At 35.1% G+C, this 24,623-nt stretch overlaps 1 protein-coding gene across 6 annotated transcripts; it reads left to right on the top strand.

Annotated features, from left to right (window-relative positions):
- The first annotated feature begins 8,502 nt into the window (after window positions 1–8,502).
- On the top strand, window positions 8,503–24,362 carry LOC108261273 (uncharacterized). Of its 6 annotated transcripts, XM_017462178.3 has the most exons (4): window positions 8,504–8,699; window positions 9,142–9,257; window positions 11,626–11,643; window positions 11,810–14,699. In XM_017462178.3, exon 4 carries the CDS (start codon window positions 11,827–11,829, stop codon window positions 13,339–13,341), a length of 1,515 nt encoding a protein of 504 aa, XP_017317667.2. In that variant the 5' UTR covers window positions 8,504–8,699; window positions 9,142–9,257; window positions 11,626–11,643; window positions 11,810–11,826; the 3' UTR covers window positions 13,342–14,699. The 6 variants fall into 6 exon arrangements, 5 of the variants coding, with proteins under 5 accessions (XP_017317669.2, XP_017317667.2, XP_053536255.1 ...); XM_017462180.3 differs by lacking the exon at window positions 9,142–9,257 and having other exon boundaries at window positions 8,503–8,699; XM_053680280.1 differs by lacking the exon at window positions 8,504–8,699 and having other exon boundaries at window positions 8,722–9,257.
- The last annotated feature ends 261 nt before the right edge of the window (window positions 24,363–24,623 follow it).

The following is a 24,623-nucleotide window of genomic DNA, read 5'->3' as shown; positions in this document are numbered from 1 at the left end:
GAACACTTTTGCTGCTTCCTTTATGTAGGTGTAATTATGATAATGATCAAGTTCCCAACAAGAGAATATATAATAATGTTTATATTTACTAAAATAGAAGAATGTTTATATATTGTATCGTTAAATTATTGTTCCTTCATAAAACTTACATTTACAAACTTACATTTACATTGACATTTTTTCATTTAGCAGATACTTTTATCCAGAGCGACTTACAAATTAGGAAGTGCAACCAAAGTGATATATCAAGAGGAGAACAAGACAAGTAGTGCTACTATACAAGATCTTTAATTGAGTTCTAGAAAAGCAAAGTGCACAGAGTAGAGGAGTAAGAGCCAGAGTAAGTTTTTTTTCTTAATTAAAAAAAAAGGATAATGTGGTGTTGGTATTTTAGGGCTTAGTTAAGTACTCATGGAAGAGGTGGGTCTTTAGCTGTTTTTTGAAAATCGTGACAGATTCTGCAGTCCAGATTGAGGTTGGAAGTTCATTCCACCACTGAGAGACAGTAAGTGTGAATGTTCTGGAAAGGGACCTTGAACCACGTTGAGTAGGCACTACTAAGTGTCGGTTGTTAGTCGATTGCAGATTGCGTGAGGGAACGTAAGCCCTCAGGAGAGTGTTGAGGTAGGGGGTAATGTTCTCGACAAGGTCTTGTAGGTGAGCATCAAGGCCTTGAATTTGATATGGGCAGCTACAGGAAGCCAGTGGAGGGAGATGAAGAGGGGTGTGACATGGGTCCTTTTAGGCTGGTTGAAGACGAGGCGTGCTGCTGCATTCTGAATCATCCGAAGGGGTTTGAAGGAGCTCGCTGGGAACCTCGAGTGTAGCGCATTGCAGTAGGCCAGTTTTGAGATGACAAGAGCCTGGACTAGTAGCTGTGTAGCCTGTTTGGAGAGATAGGGTCTGATTCTCTTGATGTTATACAGAACGAACCTAAAGGATAATGCAGTTGTTGAAATGTGGTCTGTGAAGATCAAGCTGTCATCAAAAGTCACCCCAAGGTTCCTGGCTGTCCTGGTTGGCTTGAGTGTAATAGGCAATACTTATATACTTGATTGTATATATAAGGTTCGAATTAATGTTCAAGCACCAATGTTTTTTTTGTTTCTGTTTTAAATCTGTAATACTTATCTAGTGTCTTAGCACTAAATGAAATACATGTCATTACATTTTTGAAAGAAAATAGTATATCAAATGGATGTTTATATGCATTTCAGTTTTACACAAGTACTTCATAAATATTGATTAGTTTGTTTTAGAATGAAATTTTAATTTAAAATTTGTTAAAACGTATTTTTTTAACGAATCATAGTCTGTTCTTTCTTAACTACAATCAAGATAACATAATCAGCATTATTAGTAGTATTATTATTAGATTATTACATTATTATTAGATGAATATTATTTGGTTTCTAGTAGTAGATCTAGTATTTTAATGGGCTAAATATAAAATATCAATAAGGTCATTAGCCTAGAGCAATTAGGGGAAAATTCCAGTAAAGAAAATCATTTACTTACAATGAATATTGTTATTTAACAGTGGCCCAACCTAAACTAAGATCAAGTGATCAACCAGCAACAAAAACGAACACTGGTGTTGCTGCATTCTTTGATCCAAATTTAGCTCCTAAATTGCCTGTCTGTTTTTTTAAGGTAGGGTTCATAGTAAAGAGAGATGTCACTACCATGATATTACACATTCTACTGTACATTAAGGGCGTGTTCACACTTGGGCAGAATACTTGAGTCTGCACCTAGGACCAGTTTTGGGTCGGTTCAGGGAGGGTCTCATAATACCATATTTGTTTCCATTTTGAAAGATTACTTTCAAACTATGGCTCGATTACACAATTCCACATCACTTTTGTGCAAGCAGGTTTTCAAGATGATAAACAGTAATGCTTGAAAAGTTCATTAATTGCAAATTTTGAGGGTCACTTGTAGTCTAGGAAGTACTACTAGGCTATCACTAACAACAGAATGTGGTTGAATCTGTTACAATACTTTTGGAGCATGGCGGCGTCCTGATACTTTGGAGTTGGTCAGCTTTCCAATACTTTCAGAGCTAGACAGTGTTCCAATACTTTTAGGCTTCAGGCCATGTGCACTCGGGTGTGTGTGAGTTTTGACAGTTGGAGCCAGGCTCTGAATCTTCAATGTTTTTGGGAGTTTTTGGGAATTTTCATCGTCCGCAATGGGAATACCAGGGGTCCGATCAGTTTGGTGCTTGATTAGTGTGATCAGCCTGAAGGACCATGCTTGAGTTTGGTGAAAGTGGCTTGAAACCTCAACGAGTGAGCAATTTTTAATGGAAGTCAATGGGAATTTTGGCCAATTTTGGAATACCAGGTATTCCGGAACTCTGATCACTTCAAAAAGATATAGCAACTCGAGTCAGAACAGGGTGAAAATCTGTTCAGCGTTTGGTGCATGCAGCTTTAAAGCCCTAGGAGTAGCTAGAATACATTTTTTTGGTGCTCTTAATAATAATAATATTAATAATAATAATAAGTGTATAAAGCAAAACAGTAACATAATAATTAGGCTTGCTTCTATAGTCTGAGTTACAAGATGTCAACGTAACCAGCGGAACAAGAATGCAGTGTGACATCCTCAGCAGAACAGGAAGGCAGAACGTTGTTGGTGGGGTCAGCAGACTCAGCCATGAGCAGAACTTGGTTGGCCAATGTCACTGAGAAAAACCCGGAAGCACGTGCTCGCATTTCGACACTAACGCAGAGAATGACACATAGACTAACACAAAGAATGACACATAGACTAACACTGAGAATGACACATACACTAACACAGAATGACAAATACACTAACACCCACACTAAGACAGAGAATGACACATACACTAACACCCACATTAACACAGAGAATGACACATGCACTAACACAGAGAATGACACATACACTAACAAAGAGAATGACACATACACTAACACCCACACTAACACAGAGAATGACACATACACAAACACAGAGAATGACACATACACTAACACCCACACGAACACAAAGAATGACACAGAGAATGGCACATACACTAACACCCACACTAAGACAGAGAATGACACAGAGAATGACACATACACTAACACCCACACTAACACAGAGAATGACACATACACGAACACAGAGAATGACACATACACTAACACCCACACTAACACAAAGAATGACACAGAGAATGACACATACACTAACACCCACACTAAGACAGAGAATGACACAGAGAATGACACATACACTAACACCCACACTAACACAGAGGATGACACATACATGAACACAGAGAATGACACATACACTAACACCCACACGAACACAAAGAATGACACAGAGAATGAGACATACACTAACACCCACACTAAGACAGAGAATGACACAGAGAATGACACATGCACTAACACCCACACTAACACAAATAATGACACAGAGAATGACACATACATTAACACAGAGAATGACACATACACTTGAACTCTGTAATTGATTGTGATTGAACAGGAACAAAGTCATGTTTTTTATTGATACACTTAAGAAGAAACATCAACTTAAGTCCACTGAAAATTCTAATTTCAAATATCCAAATGCATTCATCAAAAGATTTTAAAACATTAAATGCATAGCAACTGGAATGCACCACTATATAATAGTGGTTTAAAATGGATTGTGATTTAATAACAATGTATTGTTTGACAAAATAGTTGATGACAATATACTTGATGATACAAAAATCGAATACCTGAAAAAAAAATATTTTAGTACAATAACAGACAATCTTACAGCTTTAAATAATATTATTTATTTCATATAGTGACATTCATTGCAGTTGCACCAGCTGTGAACTGGTTATGCCACCTGACTTTTGCAACTAATTTTAAATTAAACAGACTTCTACGCGGACACCTGTTTTAGCTTTTGCCTTTGCTAGCAGGTCTATACATATAATTATTAAATATAATAAAATATTTTGTTAACACTTTCAATGAAGTCCATGCTTATAATGAATCATAGCCCATTTATAATTATTTATAAGCAAGAATTACTGCTCTATAAACACATAAAGACCTATACTTCATTATAATAGCAAATATTGCTGCATTTATATTATTGTTATAATTATTTATAAGTGATACATTTGCTTTTTCAGTGCCCATGCTCATAATGCATCATACACCAATGTATAAGTATTAATTGGTCAGTCTTATGGTTCCATTAATGTAACTCATAAAAATGCAGACTGCATATTTATAATGCTATAATATTATTGTTATAATGACTTATTGGTAAAGCAGATTTATTTCTAGGTCAGTGGTAGCTCAGTGGTTAAGATGTTGGACTACCGATTGGAATGTTGTGAGTTCAAAGCTGCCACTGCACGGCCCTTAATGCTCAGTTGTATAAATTAGACAAATGTAAGTAGCTCTGGATAAGGGTGACTGCCAAATGCCATATATATATATACAGTGAGGGAAAAAAGTATTTGATCCCCTGCTGATTTTGTACGTTTGCCCACTGACAAAGAAATGATCAGTCTATAATTTTAATGGTAGATTTATTTGAACAGTGAGAGACAGAATAACAACAAGAAAATCCAGAAAAACGCATGTCAAAAATGTTATAAATTGATTTGCATTTTAATGAGGGAAATAAGTATTTGACCGCTCTGCAAAACATGACTTAGTACTTGGTTTAAAAAGCCTTGTTGGCAATCACAGAGGTCAGACGTTTCTTGTAGTTGGCCACCAGGTTTGCACACATCTCAAGAGGGATTTTGTCCCACTCCTCTTTGCAGATCTTCTCCAAGTCATTAAGGTTTCGAGGCTGACGTTTGGCAACTCAAACCTTCAGCTCTCTCCACAGATTTTCTATGGGATTTAGGTCTGGAGACTGCCTAGGCCACTCCAGGACCTTAATGTGCTTCTTCTTGAGCCACTCCTTTGTTGCCTTGGCCGTGTGTTTTGGGTCATTGTCATGCTGGAATACCCATCCTCGAGCCATTTTCAATGCCCTGGCTGAGGGAAGGAGGTTCTCACCCAAGATTTGATGGTACATGGCCCCGTCCATCGTCCCTTTGATGCGGTGAAGTTGTCCTGTCCCCTTAGCAGAAAAACACCCCCAAAGCATAATGTTTCCACCTACATGTTTGACAGTGAGGATGGTGTTCTTGGGGTCATAGGCAGCATTCCTCCTCCTCCAAACACGGCCAGTTGAGTTGATGCCAAAGAACTCCATTTTGGTCTCATCTGACCACAACACTTAAACCCAGTTGTCCTCTGAACCATGCAGATGTTCATTGGCAAACTTCAGATGGGCATGTATATGTGCTTTCTTGAGCAGGGGGACCTTGCGGGCGCTGCAGGATTTCAGTCCTTCACAGCGTAGTGTGCTACCAATTGTTTTCTTGGTGACTATGGTCCCAGCTGCCTTGAGATCATTGACAAGATCCTCCCGTGTAGTTCTGGGCTGATTCCTCACTGTTCTCATGATCACTGCAACTCCACGAGGTGAGATCTTGCATGGAGCCCCAGGCCGAGGGAGATTGACAGTTCTTTTGTGTTTCTTCCATTTGCGAATAATCGCACCAACTGTTGTCCCCTTCTCACCAAGCTGCTTGGCAATGGTCTTGTAGCCCATTCCAGACTTGTGTAGGTCTACAATCTTGTCCCTGACATCCTTGGAGAGCTCTTTGGTCTTGGCCATGGTGGAGAGTTTGGAATCTGATTGATTGATTGCTTCTGTGGACAGGTGTCTTTTATACAGGTAACAAACTGATATTAGGAGCACTCCCTTTAACAGTGTGCTCCTAATCTCAGCTCGTCACCTGTATAAAAGACACCTAGGAGCCAGAAATCTTTCTGATTGAGAGGGGGTCAAATACTTATTTCCCTCATTAAAATGCAAATCAATTTATAACATTTTTGATGTGCGTTTTTCTGGATTTTTTTGTTGTTATTCTGTCTCTCACTGTTCAAATAAACCTACCATTAAAATTATAGAATGATAATTTCTTTGTCAGTGGGCAAACGTACAAAATCAGCAGGGGATCAAATACTTCTTTCCCTCACTGTATATATATATATATATATATATATATATATATATATATATATATATATATATATATATATATATATGTATATTTAGCAGACACTTTTATCCAAAGCGACTTACAAATGAGAAAATACAAGCAAAGCGATATATCAAGCAAAGAACAATACAAGGAATGCTACCATACAAGGTCCATTAATTGAGTTCCAGAAGATGAAAAGTGCGCCGAGTAGAGGTGTAAGTGACAGAGCAGATTTTTAAAAATTAAAAAATAAATAAATAATTATGGGTTGGTTGGGATCAAGCTTTATCTTGCTTGTTGATGGAAGAGGTGGGTCTTTAGCTGTTTTTTGAAGATGGTGAGAGATTCTGTGGTCCGGATTGAGGTTGGAAGTTCATTCCACCACTGAGGAAAAGTTAATTTGAGTGTTCTTGAAAGAGACCTTGAGCCACGCTGAGTAGGTGCTACTAAACATTGGTCGTTGATTGATCGCAGATTGCAAGAGGGAACGTAAGCCTTCAGGAGAGAGTTGAGGTAGGAGGGTGTTGTTCCAGACAAGTTCTTGTATGTTAGCATCAAGGCCTTGAATTTGATGTGGGCGGCTACAGAAAGCCAGTGAAGGGAGATGAAGAGGGGTGTGACATGGGTTCTCTTGGGCTGGTTGAAGACAAGGCATGCTGCTGCATTCTGAATCATTTGGAGGGGCTTGATGGAGCTGGCCGGGAGGCCTGAGAGTAGTGAGGTCCAGTAGTCCAGTTTTGAGATGACAAGAGCCTGGACTAATATCTTTGTTGCCTGTTCGGTGAGGTACGGTCTGATTTTCTGGATGTTATACAGGATGAACCTACAGGACCAGGCAGTTGTTGAGATGTGGTCTGTAAAGGCAAGCTGTCATCAAGAATCACCGCAAAGTTCCTGACTTGAGTGTGGTTGAGCCGAGCTGTACAGTGACGTGATTGATTGAGGGGCTGGCTGGGATGACGAGAAGCTCTGATTTTGCCAGGTTGAGCTTAAGCTGGTGTGCCCTCATCCAGACCGAGATGTCCGACAGGCAAGCAGAGATATGTGCAGAGACGGATGGATCGTCAGGCTGGAAGGACAAATAGAGCTGGGCGTCATCAGCATAGCAATGATATGGGAAGCCATGAGATTCTCTCTCTCTCTCTCTCTCTCTCTCTCTCTCTCTCTCTCTCTCTCTCTCTCTCTATATATATATATATATATATATATATACATTTGTTGTGGATAGTTGTGTTGTACTGCCTTATAAATACTTACTGTGAGTTATAATACAATTAATAACCTTTATAAAAATCATGAAATCGTGAAAGATGTGCTTATTATGATTTATAAATGCCTTTAAAATTGTTTATTTGTAATTGTAACTACTGAACAATAATGGTTTTAATAAAGTAATGAAAAAAACAAAAATCATATTAATACAAAGTTTTTTTTTATGTTACATACTAGCAAAACACTGTAACGTTAATTTTTTTAAGTATAATGTCAAATCAGAATATGCATTTCCATACATATGGCTGAGGAGCTAGCCCTTTTAACAAGTCAAACTTTCTAATCAAACAAATACTTGACAAACAAATTCTTGAAATCAAGAAATGCCTAAGATGAACAAGTGCATTAAGAACAAGTGTCTGATACACTGTGTCTCAGAAGGTGCTGGCTACTGGCAAACGTTTCATCTGGGAGATTGTCTCTTTGATGGCACTGCTGATTGCAGCAGGAATTGGTAGTAAATCGATGATAGCTTCTCCACACAGTAAAATCCCTAGTGTTGAATTAACACCTCGAGTGTTCATTTGAGTCCAATGGACTTATATAAACACTGTAGAGTGTAAATTCAACAAATTCTCTGGGTGTTAAATCAACACTGGGGATTTTGCTGTGCACACACTAATTCTATGGTGTGTTCATGTGAAAGACCTCAGGAAGACCTCCAGATGTATGTAGGCTTAGTTAAGGCAATTGACTGTATTGATTATCTGCATGGGAGCTGTAAGCAAACAACAACAACAACAACAAAAAAGGCAAAAATAAAACTGGATGTGGACATGAGTCTGTCTATGGATCACTGTCATGAATAACATGCTGTGAGCAGTAGCTGTTCTGAGGTTAGCAGTGAGGACTTAAATGTGATCAAGCAAACCTACATGACATTTGTGCTTCCAAACTTGACTTTAAATGTACAGATTGTAAAAACATGCACATATTTGAGACATGAGACTTGTAGTAGCGGTGATTAGTTTACAAAGTGTTTTATTGTTTATTGTTATTGTTTATTGTTTTATTGGGTGAACAATATTCATTGTGTTTAGTGTTAGGTTTAGGTCTTAAGAGGGTTAAACAATATAGACATCATGGAAATAGAGATGTGCTCATGCAAATCTGGTTTTCACTTTCATTTCTCTTGCTTTGTAAGTAGGAGCACAAATCTATTTTTCTTTCCATAATCACCAGATTTTGCTGTAAATCCTAGGGACCAGATATTTACAACACTTGTGACATGTTTTCCTATTTAAAATGCTTCCCCTTTTTTTTTCAAGTTCCTGTAAATTGTGTGACTAATTGGATTTTTCATCTGACACACTTCATTTCTGCAACCAACTGAGTGCATAAGGTAAGTGATACATAATATTTTTACACAGCAAACATTATTCTTTATTCAAACTTTCTTAGACAATATTATATCATTCTTTCATAATATACAGTTTTACCTAAAAGCACAATGCACAGAACACAGTTTAAGTAAATGTATGTGATGTATGTGGATGTTCATATGTATTTCTGTTTTACACAAGTACTTCTCAAATACTGATTTGTTTTAGTGTTAAAAAAAAATTATTTTATTTTTAATATCAACAAATCATCATCTATAAATTTGTAACTATAATCAAGATAACATCAGTTGCCTTGTTTTGTTGCTGTAGATCTAACTATCCCAAAAGACCTTAATGTAAAAGATCATGGGAACCATTTGCTTAACATAGAGGATAGGAGAGCCAGGGGAAAATTCTAATTGGTAAACAAAATCACTTACAATGGAAACATTTACTTAACAGTTGTCTGAACTAAGAACCGAGATCAAGTGATTAAGGACCATCAAAGCAAACACTGGTGTCCCTCTGCATTCTTTGAGCCAATCTTGTGCTCTCAAGTTACCTGTCCGGTCCTTGGGGTAAGAATGCCATGACATTACATTGAATAAAATATTGGAGTTTAACTTATTCAAGAAAAGTGTGGTAACAATTTCCATGCACAAAATCTTAGTAAATTTATCTAAGCATATTTTAACTAAGGTCTACACTTATTCTTTTAAACAATGTAAGCAAATTTAGCTAGCAAATGGCATGGTTTATAAGTACATTTTGCTCAAGTTTGAGTTGAATGAACTACATAAACCTCAACTCTATAAGAAATACACATCATCTAAACATTATCATTATTGCTTGTGCGTCATGAACACTTTTAATGATTCCAAGCAAAAGTAGAACACCAATGAATAAATGCAGCCATATCATCTTTTACTGGCAAAACCTAAGATGATTTATGAACTAAGTTGTGTAGATGTGCACACCATATGCATGACAGAAACACAAAGAAGGTAAACCAAGAAAACTTTATGTTTTGTAATTAAAGCTGACACAAAACAAGAAAACAACCCATCCATAATGTTCAAAATTGAGTTCTGTGAACACATGCAAATCCAGCTCAAAAACCACAAACCAACAAGTAAACATTGAGTTCATTTTTTCTAGTTTTGTGAGCAGTTGCAAAATAGTAGTACTGTTGTCTCAAATTTAGCCTATTACCCAAAAACATTTAAAACTCAACTTAGAAGCCAATACTCACATCTACCTCTGAGCCCAGTTGGAGATAGAAAAAATACACCAGCCGTGAGTGAGAAGAAGCAAGGGTCCAGCTTTATTGTTCCATTCCACCACACGAGATCCACACCGATGAGAATTCTCAAAAGTGATCCCAATACCCTGAGCTTAAGCTCCAGTATTTATACTGTATTTACACACTAGATAACCCATATGTTTCAAGAAGACTATGATCTCACTACCAATAGGGTTAAAAAAGAGCTCATTTACCTTACTCTTATGTTCCAGAAAAGGCCTATTTCACTTACACATAGAATTGAAACCAGGGGTTTTAATTTACACATAAAATCAGAACCCAGGCATTTCTAATAACCCAGAAAATAAAAACCCAGAGTTTTGAATTACACAGAGAATCAGAAACCAGGATTCTCAATTACCTAGGGAAATCAAATGACGTAGACAAGACGACTAAACAACCGGGAGGGACCTTGGTCTTATCGTTATCTCGAGGGGGGGGGGGGGGGGGGGGGGGCAGTTTGACCCAGCCACCGTTATAACTGGCTCTCTTCATGGTTCTCTAAAAATTAAGGCTTTCCTTGCAAGACGAGAATCTTCACCATCTGAATCATGAGTAAGTTATATTTTTCTATTTTTCCTGTATTTCTCGTTTATAATTTATTTTCATATTTGCACTATATTTCTTATTTTATATATATTTATACTACTTGAAAAGCGGTTTACTGTACTTCCAACTTCTTAATATCATTACAGTTCTACTGTCCTGCATATCCTACTATTCTGTTTTTTATAGAGTTTCTCTATTACTATAAGATATTATTAAAGTTATTCATGTGTGTGTATGAGGAAGAGAGAGAGTGTGTGTATGTATGTTGTGTCTACTTGCCCGCCCTTGACTGTAGGAGCGTGTGTGTGTGTGTGTGTGTTTTTAGCACTCCTCAGCTCGTACACTTCTTTTTGACTTTTTTGACTATTACTGCTCTTAAATTGCTCGTAATTCCAATCTGTCAATGTCCGCCTAATCCCGCTTCTATGTCTCTAGGTGCCCGTTTTTCCTTCTTCTCCCTTTTGCTGGATGCTAGGTCTCCCTTATGTTTATTTTATGACATTTTTTATCCACAACAGTACCCAGTAAAATAAGTAAAAACAAACATACACTTTGGGCTTTTAGTTTCATATTTAAAAGATTTTAAAAGTTTTAAAGTTTTAAAATTTCACTTAAAAGTTTAAGTGAATTTAAAATAATTCACTTAAACTTAAAGCATTTAAGTAATAATTAGCATTTTTGTATAAAAATCATAGGTTTATTTTTGACATATTTACTGAACCACTGAATCATTTATTTTTTCAGTTTACACATTGTGCCGTACATTGATTTGATAAAATTTATTAGGAAGTTCTTATTTTTTCTTTTTTGAATAGAAAGTCAAGAACACATGCATATTGTGCACGAATGTGTTTGTCTACTTTGTTTTCCTTTCCCCTTAAAGCTGATACTCTACATGAGCAAAAATTATGCAAATTATTTTTCCTTTGTAAAATTGTATGCCATGAAAACGGACATATATATGGAAAATATTATATAGAGATAACTTACCAAACTTGTGCCCAATATTTCCACTATGTACAATAATTAACTGAAGCCTTATTTCTTAATTTCTTAAATTTGTATTTCTTCATTTCTTTCATTTGTTCTACCAGCTGACTGCTGAACACAAGGTATGTTTCCAACAAGGTTAATCTGTATTAAATAGTACTTATAATGAGATTGATATTTGAGATTGAGGGTTCTTTTAAACATACAACACATAACACACATTAGACAGATATATAATATACTATATAATCTAATGTAATTGTTTTAAATTGTGTATTTTATTTACAGACATTCATTCATTAATAATGACAATGCAAGCAGAACAGAAAAGCCTCTTTTTTGTCACCTGGAACACAAATGGTATTAGAGATACCAGGAAGTCACCACAAAAGTTCTCAAACATTTTTAAGAGCCTTCGTGACCTTCAGGCTGATATTGTCTTTATACAAGAGACACATGTTGGGACAGACTGTTACAAAATCTTAGAAGATGTTCCAGGCTGGAAAGTCTTCTTCACTGTACACAACTCTCGCAGTAAAGGAGTCGTAATACTGATAAAAGACAAAGTAAAATTTGAGTACATATGCCATGATGAGGACTTCAGTGGAGGTTACATTGTGCTCTTCTGTCGACTGCATCATGAACTGTACACTCTTGTTAACGTGTACAATAATAAGTCAGACAGAAATGTCTTGGGTAGATTGAAAGACTATTTAATGGAAACAGCTGAGGGTGTGCTAGTGGTTGGAGGTGATTTCAACACAGTTTTGCATCCCTGCTTTGATCGGAGATCTTTAAGTTCTAATGCAAGACATTCACAATTCAGAGCTTTTTTAGAAGATTTTACTGTTTCTCTCAATCTCAGAGACACCTGGTCATACAAACGTCCTACTGATGAGGGCTTTACACGGCGTCAGAATGACAGTCACTCCAGAATAGACATGTTTTTCCTGCCAGAGCACAAATTGGGACGGGTGTGTAAAATTAATGTAGCTGAAGCACAGGGTGTTTCTGATCATTATCCTCTTGTACTAGAACTCACAGTTCAGCAGAGAACTGAAACAAACCTCCCAAATGTTGCCTTAAAGCTGCCAAAGCCTTTTAAATACACACCAGATAGAAGACCAGGGAAGATTAGTGGGGCAGAAATATTGAGTGCCATTAAATCTTTGACTGACTTAAAAGAGTACTCACTTGATATGAAGGATGTGAAGTCATATAAAAAGCGCCGCTGTCAACTGACTGAGACCTTAAAAATCAAATACAATTCAATGATAGAGAATAAAGCGGAAGGAGAGAGAAACACCTTGGAGTATTTGATATTCTCTCAAATTTTGGCAAAGCGTCTCAATGCAACTATTTCCCCTTCTTTCAAGGGAAAGATAGCGACAAAACATTATACATTTTCCACTGTGAAATTTGAGGCAGGCCCACAGAAAATCAAGTGGTCTTTCCTAGAGATAAAACTTAAGAATCTACAACCTGGGGTGAAGAAGCCAAAACAGAGTCCTTCTGCCCCCCCACCAGAGTTTAGCATTCTGGAACATTTTATGGATTGCCTTCTCCCTAAAGACCAAAGCTCTTCTGAACTCAGACTTTTGGAGCCTGGGTGTCCGCTCACCAATGCTATCTTCAATCTGGCTCTGAATGAGCTAGAAGCCATAGTTTTACGTAATTTTTGTAAGGGCACTATTTGCTATCAAAGACAGGTTCTGCGTGTCCATACACCCCCAATCACATCTGATTTTGTGGATTTTTTCATAAATGTTTTCAAGAAGCAGTCAGGACTTAAAATAAGTATCTCACAACATCCAGACTAAGTGGTCTTAAAATAAGTTACTTCACAGAATTAATTCTGTTTTAGTTTTATATGTTATAGTAGTTGCAATTATTTGTTCCCATATTATTAATTTTGATGGCTGACATGATTGCAAATGTGCTCACAGCCAGTAAAGAAAGATGACAATTGTCGACGAATTATGATCAAGGCTTATTGTTTAGGCCTATAGGTCAAGTACCCTTTTTTCTTAAGCATGGGAAAAATAAACATGGGTCCTCATACATGTAATTTATCTCATTTTTAATATACACACTAATAATATCACTAACTTGAGTTTTTTTTTCTTTGACAAAATATGGGCAAGATTAGTTATATGCTTTCTTTAAAAGGTAATAAGAAACTGGTCACAGTACTAATATCTTCATATTTAGATTTCTGTAATGCTGTACTAAATTACAAAACAAATGTAGCAGCAGATGTTTTAACAAGTTAGCATTAATTTTTAATTTTTTTATTTTTTTTGTAATGGAGCCAGAGGTGATTTATTAAAGAAAATGGGTAAAAACTACACATACTACAGAGTACAAAATATGGTTAATTATGGTACAATGCAGACTTAAGTAAGCATAAGTAACTCTAACTTTAGTAACTGTATTTTGGAACTATACTTAAGTATTGTTTTGGGGCATTTATAGTTAACTTGAATATTATACAAATTACATACCTGTACTCTTACTTATCTACATTAGAGAAGAAAACAATTTTTTCCTCCATTTTTATTGACAACTTCAAAGTACTCATTACAAATCTCTTCTCTCATCTAGTCAATGATTGTATGCTATATATCAGGAGAAGGGGCTTACATACATTTTATTTACATTTCATTTTCAGTTTAAAAATAGAAAAAAATTTGAAAGTGTAAATTGTTTGCAGTTAGGAGATTGGTCAAATCCAGCTGGTGGCAAAGCTGGTTTTCTCTGTTTTCACTCCTTTAATCTCAGAAATATCTCATGTCAGAAAATTATAAAGGAGTTTCAGACTCTATATCTACAGTTTCAGTTTTGATTTTCTTAGACTAGTTTAGATTTTCTTTCAACAGCTAGGATTTTTGGATCAATCTGTAAGATGATAGGTTGTATTTGTATACATAAAATGTTAGTTTTATATTTGTATAATATATTTATGATATATGTAAATTATTACAGCAATGATGCAATGCTTTGTGTAATCATTATATATACATAACCAGCAGTTTTTAGTCTTTTTATAGCCTAATGCTACATTCAAGTGCCATGTTTACTGTGTTTATGAGAAAATTGTATTTGAAAAAAGAAAATCCTTAATGGTCCCTGGGTGTCTGGTTATCATAATAAACATTATTACGAAGTTTGTACACTTGAGCATGTCTACTCTGTTGTGTATTAATCTTCTACTTCCATCTCTGCTTTAACTGAAGACTTTCAGCTATAAGGCATTCGCCACTAAGTGTTATTTTAGAAGATTTTACTGCTCTCTGAATCTGAGAGACACCATACCTTCACTTTACTGATGAGGGCTTTACACAATTTCACAATGAGTCATTCCAGGATAGACTTTTTTTAATGCCAGAGGACAAAATGGGAAAACACAAACTACAGAGCTATAGAGTTAAACTACAGAAAGTTTTTGCTAAATGTCCTCTTGTCCTAAAACTAAGAGTTCAGAAGCAAATCAAAAAGACCTCTGGAGAGAGATACAGACAGAGAGAGAGAAACTGATGATGTCACTAAATCTACTGTAGTAACAGTTTCGAACTAGGAAGTGAAACGTCTATGTGGCGAACACAGACGAGCGGAGTGATACACAGTGAAACATTCCAGTGCGGTTAAAGGAAATATATTCACTCTTGCAATGTTACTCGACCAATCAAATTAGTGGACCAGAACTAACTGTTGTATAAAGGTTCATAATCTATCAGTATATATGCTTCTCAACTTAATGTGTATGTTAGCATAACATTAACTGAATAAAAACAATTACTGTATAATCATCTTTGGCTACATCTTTGCACAATTTAGGCATGTCCATATATACTCCAAATCATATTTATATAGTGTATATTATTCAATGTTACATATTTACACTATTTGCAGTTATCTGCAAGCATAATATAACTTTTTATCATTTTTCCATCAGGCCACAAATGTATAGGTCTACTACGAAAATATAATATTTGATTGCTGTAAAGAATATAAATCAAGTAGCTTTCTACTTCTGAACTCTGGAAAAAGAGTAACTAATATGTAACCTGTGACATACATGCTAATAACATCACCAAAACTGCTTTTTTTCTCCCCCCTTTTTTTAGTTTAAGAAATATGCCCATGATGAGACATTTGGGGCTTTATTTTTGTGATCATGCCACACATGCAAAAACAAAGCATTAATATTTTTATTCTTACACCCATTAGTGGACATGGTGACATGGCACACAATGGTGCAAATGTAAACAGGGGTTCGTTTTGAATTAATAAATTATCAAGAGGTGTGGATTGGATAGCTGATGAGATATTCAGCTCCTCTCATTTCCTTTAAGATAGTGCAGCATAGTGACATTTTACTAATGACATACGATTAGAGTTAATTTCCAGATGTCATAAGAGTTTTAAAGGATAGAAATAACTAGCCCACTGACAAAATCTACAGCAGTATTTGTATTTGCAGTATTCTCTGTCAGTAGACTTTATGTTTTAGGAAAAGTTTAATAAACATGGAGATTTGGATATAAGTGTATGTTTTTTTTTTTTTTACACTGAATGCCAACAGTAAAAAAATCCACAATCAATTACAAATATTTAAAGGCATCAATATACCACTTTTGAACTAATACAGTAATGAAGAATCAAAAGAAAACATCAAATGATAGATTGCACACACACACATACAAATACATACACACACACACGCGCACACACACACACACACACACACACACACACACACACACACACACACACACACACACACACACACACATTAGAAGGAGAAGAAGAAAAAGAAGAAGAGGAAGTAGAAGCCTGTATTGGACACATATACATTACAGCACAGTGAAATTCTTTTCTTTGCATGTCCCGGTACACACACACACACACACACGCTCACACACACACACACACACACACACACACACACACACACACACACACACACACACACACACACACACACATTAGAAGGAGAAGAAGAAAAAGAAGAAGAGGAAGAAGAAGCCTGTATTGGACACATGTACATTACAGCACAGTGAAATTCTTTTCTTTGCATGTCTCGGCTTGTTAGGAAGTTGGGGTCAGAGCATGATCTAACATGGATCATCAGTTTTTACACAAACTTTTGGAGTCAGCTCAAGTACACACTGCAATTAAAGCAAAAATGGGACATACCAAATACTAAGAAACTCTAAAATTCATGTAAATATTTATAAGATTGTACTTTTCCTTCGTTTTTTTTTTTTTTTTTTTAAAGCAAATTGTATGTGAAATTTATTTCAGTGTAGTTCATATGTATTTCAGTTTTACATAAGTACTTGACAAATAATAATGTTTGTTTTAGTTTTAAACTTTAATTTAAAATATGTTAAAATGTATTTTTCAGTGAATCATAGTCTGTTCTTTCTTAACTACAATCTAACATTATTAGCTTTGGTTTCTTGTTGAAGGTCTAGTATATTAATGGGCTAAATACAAAATATCAATGGGGTCATTAGCCTGGAAAGTTCCAGTAAACAAAATCACTTCCTTACAATGAACATTTTTAATTAACAGTTGCCCAATTTGAAGATCAATTGATTAACCAGCAACAAAAGCAAACACTGGTGTTGCTGCATTCTTTGGTCCTAACATGGATGGATATTTACAGTATAAATACACTGGGAGGGTATTAGGATTGGGCATAAAAGGAGCATCCACAATAAAGGTCAGCCTTTGAAAGCAAGGATGGGTCATGGCTCACCACTTTGTGCCAAACCTCATGAGAGAATTGTCAGTCACTTCAAAAAGAACATTGCTCAATGCAAGATTGATGCAAAATATAGTTTAAGCAGTTTTAGTATATAAAGTCCAGCAAACCAATCGCATACATAAGGCAGATTCAAAGTCACTGCAGGCAAAGGGTCAGGCAATTAGCAAACAGGATATCAGAGTAACCAAAGTACAAAAAGCAGGGGACAAAAAAAGTAAAAAAAACAGAATAGCAATATGGGAAACAAGGCTTGGTAATGACAACAAAACAGAAACAGTTTGCAGTGATGCAGTGACAGAATGAGGCTTACACAGGTGCACAGTAATGAGTGTGAAATTGAGAGCAGGCGCAGACAGTCATGTGACATAGTCAGGTGAGGTACAGTGGCTCATAGGAATTGTACTCACTAGTTCCCTTTTCCGTTATTTCCATGACATTATAGAAATGGGTTTAGTTCAAGTTTGAGTTAAAGGAACTACTTCACCACTAGTGATATTTGTTTTCATTTGAAATGAACTAGTCTGTTCATTCTTAACTACAATCAAGATAACATTAGCTTTTTTTTTGTAGTAGATCTAGTATTTTAATGGGCTTAATATAAAATATCAATGGGGTCATTAGCCTAGGGAAGTTGGTAAGCAAAATCATTTACTTACAATGAACATTTCTAACAGTTGCCCAACCTGAACTAAGATCAAGTTTCAATCGTCAACAACATCATCATCAACAACAACAACAACAACAACAACAACAAAAACACAGGTTTTCCCTGTGTTTTTTTTTTTTTTTTTTTTTTTTTTTAACATAGGGCTTATAGCAATTACACCTGGCAATATATTGCACATTCTACTGTACACTAAAGACATTTTCACACTTGAATCTGCACATAGGACCAGTTTTGGTCATGCGAACTAACTTTATTACATGTGAACTAACTTTATTCTTATTTTATAACAACAGTAACAACAGCTTTTGTGCATTATATCATGTACATCATAAATATGTGGAACACATAATTCCTGACAAGTTTATACATTTATAAAATTTACATCAAATTTATAATTGTATAAAAATTCATATTTATTAAGTCAATGAAAAAAGCTTGTTTTTCATTTCTCCTGCCTGGATTTAAAACCACAATCAAATAACCATTCAAGTTTTTATCTTTTAATTGTTACTGACACAAAAATAGAACAACCAAAAAAGCTCAGAAACTTTAATGTAATCAGTTTTGACACAAAGTATGTAATCCTTTGTGAATTGGGCTGTAGAGATACAAAATATTACTGGTGTAGGAAATGAATTTAAATTTGTTTATTTTAAATATTTTCTTGTAATTTTGTACACAAACACAAAAAAAATATTGTCCAGTCCTCATAGAGCGCTTTTGAAAATGAACAATTTCTGCAAATGTTAATTCACACTTACTTAATGTGTAATGGACTTTAATCGTGGTTTTGATTTAGTGTTGTATTGATTACTGTGTACAGTTTCTCTTATACTATTTCCAAGAAAAGAAATATGCTTTTGTGTTGTGCCTTATTTTACATATGATCCAGATTTGGCCTTATCATATAGGTACGTTAGATTTGACTATGAGGTCATTTGACTATGAGGTCATTTCTAATTCATATCTTTGCAAATGTATTTAGGCTTAGTTAAGGCAATTTGACTATCTGCATTGAGTATCTGTATGGGAGTTTCAAGCAGTGACTAAACATGGTGAAGAAACTGGATGTGTACATTTGCATTAGTCTGTGTTTATGGATCACAGTCATGGACCACATGATATGAGCAGCAGCGGTTTTGAGATCAAAAATGAGAGCTTAAATGTGCTCAAGCAAACCTACAGTACCTTTTCATTTTTGCTTTCAAATTTGAAAACGTTACATGCTGAAATCATTTGTGCATATAGCACAGAGACACGGGGTTCAGCTCTTAAATGATTTTAAAAAATCCATCACGGAAATAAACAAGTCCTCATGCAAATTGAGTACAAAAGTATGTATGTGCCTCAGGCTGCTTCTCTTTCCCTCTTTCTTTTCCTTTCTGTTTTACATAGGAGCTAACAATTATTTTTCCTGATATATATATTTAATTAAAGCAATCACTGAATTTTGCTGTAAATCTTATGCAGCAAGTATTTACGCAATAGTTACAACCCCTGTGACGTGCTTTTCCAATGTAAAATGCTTCCACTTTTTCAGAGTTCCTGTAAATCACATGGCTCTTTTGATTAGTCTAATTCACTTCTTCATTTCTGCCACCAGTTGAGAGCACAAGATCAGTTCCCAGATACCATATAAGATAAGTTATTTTCAGATGAATCCAATTTTAACTTGGATTGATCGGATGATATGGATTTTGTGTGGAGAAAACCAGGAGAATTATATAAACCAACCTGTTTTGTTGGCTAAAACATGGAAGAAACTGTCACTTGATTCATTGTTCAGACATTGTCAAAACATTTATTAATACAAAGGATGGCAAACTACAGTGGGGGAAATAAGTATTGAATACATCGATATTTTTTTTTCAGTAAATATATTTCCAATGAGGCTATTCACATGAAATTTTCACCAGACTTTGATATAACTCAAGAAATCCAAACATATAAAGAAATCCAAACATTAAAGTACATAAATGAAGTTATGTGTAATAAACTATGTGTTTGTAATGACAGCTTCAAGATGCTTCCTGTATGAAGAAATTAATGGACTGCAGTATTCAGGTGTGATTTTGGCTCGTTCTTCTAAACAGATTGTCTTTAAATCTTGTTCAATTGGATTCAAGTCAGGTGATTGACTGGGCCATTCTAACACCTTGATGTTTTGCTCTAATACCAATTGAGATTTTCGTTTGCTGTATGCTTTGGATCGTTGTCCTGCTGGAAGGACCACACATGTCTCATCTTCATCATCCTGGTGGATGGCAGCAGATTCTTCTCAAGAATCTCCCGGTAAAGGGCTCCATTCATCATTCTTTCAGTTATATGAAGTTTGCCAGTACCATGTGATGAAAAACAGCCTCACACTATGATGCTTCACCTCCAAACTTCACTGTTGGTATAGTGTTTTTAGGGTGATGTGCAGTGAAATTTCTTCTCCAAACCTGGTGTGTAGTATGACAGCCAAAAAGTTACATTTTGCTCTTGTCTGACCAGACTACACTCTCCCAGTATTTCATAGGCTTGTCCAAATTATTTGTACCAAACTATAAATTAGTTTTGACATGCCTTTTCTTTAGTAATGGAGTCTTGCGGGTGAGTGTGAGCAGTGGAGTGCATAGCCTAGTGTTTTCTCTATGATGATGGCACCTGCCACCTCCAAGTGTTTCTGGAGCTCTTTCCGAGTGGTCCTTGGCTCTTGGACTACTCTTTTGATCATTCTTTTTTCCCCCGTTTTTTAAATTTTTTTTTATTTCAGCTCAAAGAAACAACTCTTTTGATAATTCTTCAGACTCCCTGGTCAGAAATCTTGCGAGGAGCTCCTGTTTGTGACCGGTTGATGATGGAGTGATGTTGTTTCCACTTGTGGATAATGTCCCCAGTGGTGCTTACTGGAGGATTCAGAAGTTTTGAAATATGTCTGTGTCCGATTCCATCAATATGTTTCGCAACAATAAGGTTGTGAAGGTCTTGGGAGAACTCTTTGCTTTTAACCATCATGAGATGTTTCTTGTGTGAAACCTTGGTAACGAAAAGCCTTTATATAGACCATCAATTTACTAGCCCAGCTGATATTAATTTGCACAGATAGGAGGTATAATTACTTACAGATTTCAGCTGATTCCTTGCCTTACCTTACCTTGGAGAACTGCTTTTTCTTAGCACGTTCAATATTTTTTTCCTGTGTCATTCCACTTTATAACATAACTTTATTTATGAACTTTAATGTTGTGAATTCTTTATTTTTGCACATTTAATTGCAATATTAGTTCTTAGCAGGCAATGATCAATTCAGATGTGTTATTCAAATGTGCTATTACATTATATTTTGAAGCAAATGATATGTGAATTGTGTGTTAATGCTTTTCAGTTTTACACAAGTATGGATTAAATCTTGATTTGTTTCAGATTTAAGTGATATCATTTTAAACAATGATCATCAACTAATTACAAATTTGTGTTAGTGTTTTATTTACCACTTGATTTCTACATAAGTGAAACTTAAATAATAATAATAATAATAATTAATTTGTAACTACAACCATGATAACTTGCTTGTTTTGGTTAATTGCAGTAGTTATCCCAAAGTACTAAATATAAAAGATCAGTGATGCCATTAGCTTAACATAGACATTCGGGAAAAAAAAAAAAAAAGTTTGTAAACAAAATCACTTACTCACAATGGAGCCTTTTACTTAACAGTTGTCTGACCTGAGACCTGACAGCAAGTGATTAAGGAGCAGCAAATACAAATCAAATACTGCATTCTTTGATCCAGTGTGCACTCACTAGCTGCCTGTCTGGTCTTTAAGGTAAGTACAGGTTATTTTTTTAATGGAAAGTCATAAACCTATGCAGATTTTGCACAAATGCATCTGTTTTTCTATTTTTAACGGATATATAATAAATAAAACAAACAGCAGTTGCAATCTATTTCTCCATTATAGAATTTCATACAATAAAAACAAAAAAATTTAGAATAGCCTCCTGGCAATGTGAGGACACCAGAAAAATCTGGCATCTCTAGATGCATAATTAAAACAGATTCAGAAAAATATCAAGGGTTTTAGACTTTGTCGATAGTTACTTATATTGAGAGTCACTTCATGAGCTCACGTTACTGGATTCATCTCTATGCTATAAGGACATATACTTGTATCTATTAACAGCAACAAGTATAAATGGTAGCAGTTTGACGGTAATAGTAGATTTGGTGATCATTATATATACATAAACTATGGGTTTTTTGTTTAGTTTTTTTGTTTGTTTTTAGCCTTTGTTTAGTCTAATAGTATTCATTTTACATTTAAATTACATATACATTATATATATATATATATATATATATATATATATATATATATATATATATATATATATATATATATGTGTGTGTATATATATATATATATATATATATATATATATATATATATATATATATATATATATATATATATATATATATATATATATATATATACTGTATATGAGAGTAGTTACATCTCGGTTTCCTGTGCATATTAATACAATATTAATTGAATAAAATGTGCAATTTTTTATTTGGCTGCATCTTTGCACAATGTATGACCATGCATACTCCAAATCATGTTTAGGACACACAATCTCCTGTACAGAGCTTTTTAATTTTTTGACAGAACTAACAAATATATTTCCTCTCCTATCTTATCTGGATTAGTGTGAACGTTTTATTTACAAGTGTGTGTGACAAGTGTATAAAACAAGACACAATCAGAGGGAAAGGGTGATCAGGAGCAGGAACTTATTAAATACTATACACATTATTATTATTATTATTATTATTATTATTATTATTATTATTATTATTATTATTATTATTATTATTATTGTGAGTGTGGCCTCCAAAGCTGACTGTCCGGTCTTTACCATAAGATTGCCATTAGATTGCAAATTGCACTGTACACAAAAACATGATAAACATTATTAGGAAGTTCTCCTTAGTGAACTCATGAACCTGTGCAGATTGTCTACAAATGTACGTTTTCTGTATTAAACAGATGCATAAGCAATAAAGCACAAAAGCAGTTGTAATCTCTTTTTCCTTTATGTAATTTTATGCAGTGAAAACTGTACAACTTTCAATGAGAGATCATTTACTCAACTGCTACCCAACACACGTGATTAATTTGTGTACAATATCTCCACTATGTACAATAATTCCAGTAGATTTAAGAAATGCCTTATATCATAACTTCTTACATATGTATTTTGTTTATTTCTTTCAGTTGTACCACCAGCTGGCTGCTGTTGGCTCGAATTTAGCCTATTACCCAAAAACATTTAAAATTCAACTTAGAAGCCAATACTCACATCTACCTCTGAGACCAGTTGGAGATAGAAAAAATACACCAGCCGTGAGTGAGAAGAAGCAAGGGTCCAGCTTTATTGTTCCATTCCACCACACGAGATCCACACCGATGAGAATTCTCAGAAGTGATCCCCCCTACCCTGAGCTTAAGCTCCAGTATTTATACTGTATTTACACACTAGATAACCCATAGGTTTCCAGAAAAGGCCTATTTCACTTACCCATAGAATTGAAACCCGGGGTTTTACTTTACACATAAAATCAGAACTCAGGCATTTCCAACAACCCAGGAAACAAAAACCCAGTGTTTCTATTTACCTAGGTTTTCAAAAACCAGGGTTCTCTTTTACCTAGGTCTTCAAAAACCAGGGTTCTCCCTTACCTAGGTCTTCAGAAACCATGATTCCCATTTCCCTAGGTAATAAAAATGACGTAAGCAAGACGACTAAACAACCGGGAGGGACCTTGGTCTTATCGTTATCTCGAGGGGGGGGGCAGCCACCCTTATAACTGGCTTTCTTCATGGTTCTCTAAAAATTAAGGCTTTCCTTGCGAGACGAGAATCTTCACCATCTGAATCATGAGTAAGTTATATTTTCCTTTTTTTCCCATACTTCTCATTTATAATTTATTTTCATATTTGCACTATATTTCTTATTTTATATATATTTATACTACTTGAAAAGCGGTTTACTGTACTTCCAACTTCTTAATATCATTACAGTTCTACTGTCCTGCATATCCTACTATTCTGTTTTTTATAGAGTTTCTCTATCACTATAAGATATTATTAAAGTTATTCGTGTGTGTTTATGTATGTTGTGTCTACTTGCCCGCCCTTGACTGCACGAGTGTGTGTGTGTATGTGTATGTGTTTTAGCACTCCTCAGCTCGTACACTTCTTTTTGACTTTTTTTTTTTTTTTGACTATTACTGCTCTTAAATTGCTCGTAATTCCAATCTGTCAATGTCCGCCTAATCCCGCTTCTACGTGTCAAGGTGCCCGTTTTTCCTTCTTCTCCCTTATGTTTATTTTATGACCTTTTTTATCCACAACACTGCTGAGCACAAGGTAAGTTTCCAACAAGGAAATATGTATATACGTACACTATTTATTTTGGGATTGATATTTATTACAACAAATTATATCTTTTAGTCAGGTTTACATATTTCTTCACTAATATACAGTTCACTTATATTCCTTTTCAAGTATAAGTCTAAAAAAGGTGAACGAGTATGTAATAAAAACTCTATTGAGAACACACAATACACAGAGGACTGTGTTCATAAAATGACATTCTCAAAACTC

This window comes from Ictalurus punctatus, chromosome 1 (assembly GCF_001660625.3).
Source record: "Ictalurus punctatus breed USDA103 chromosome 1, Coco_2.0, whole genome shotgun sequence".
NCBI lineage: Eukaryota > Metazoa > Chordata > Actinopteri > Siluriformes > Ictaluridae > Ictalurus > Ictalurus punctatus.
Note: the sequence above shows the minus strand (reverse complement) of the source record. Positions and strands in the feature narration are given on the sequence as shown.

Coding starts and splice junctions, on each gene's coding strand:
- LOC108261273 (XM_017462180.3), top strand. CDS start 11,827: ATGACAATGCAAGCAGAACAGAAAAGCCTCTTTTTTGTCACCTGGAAC.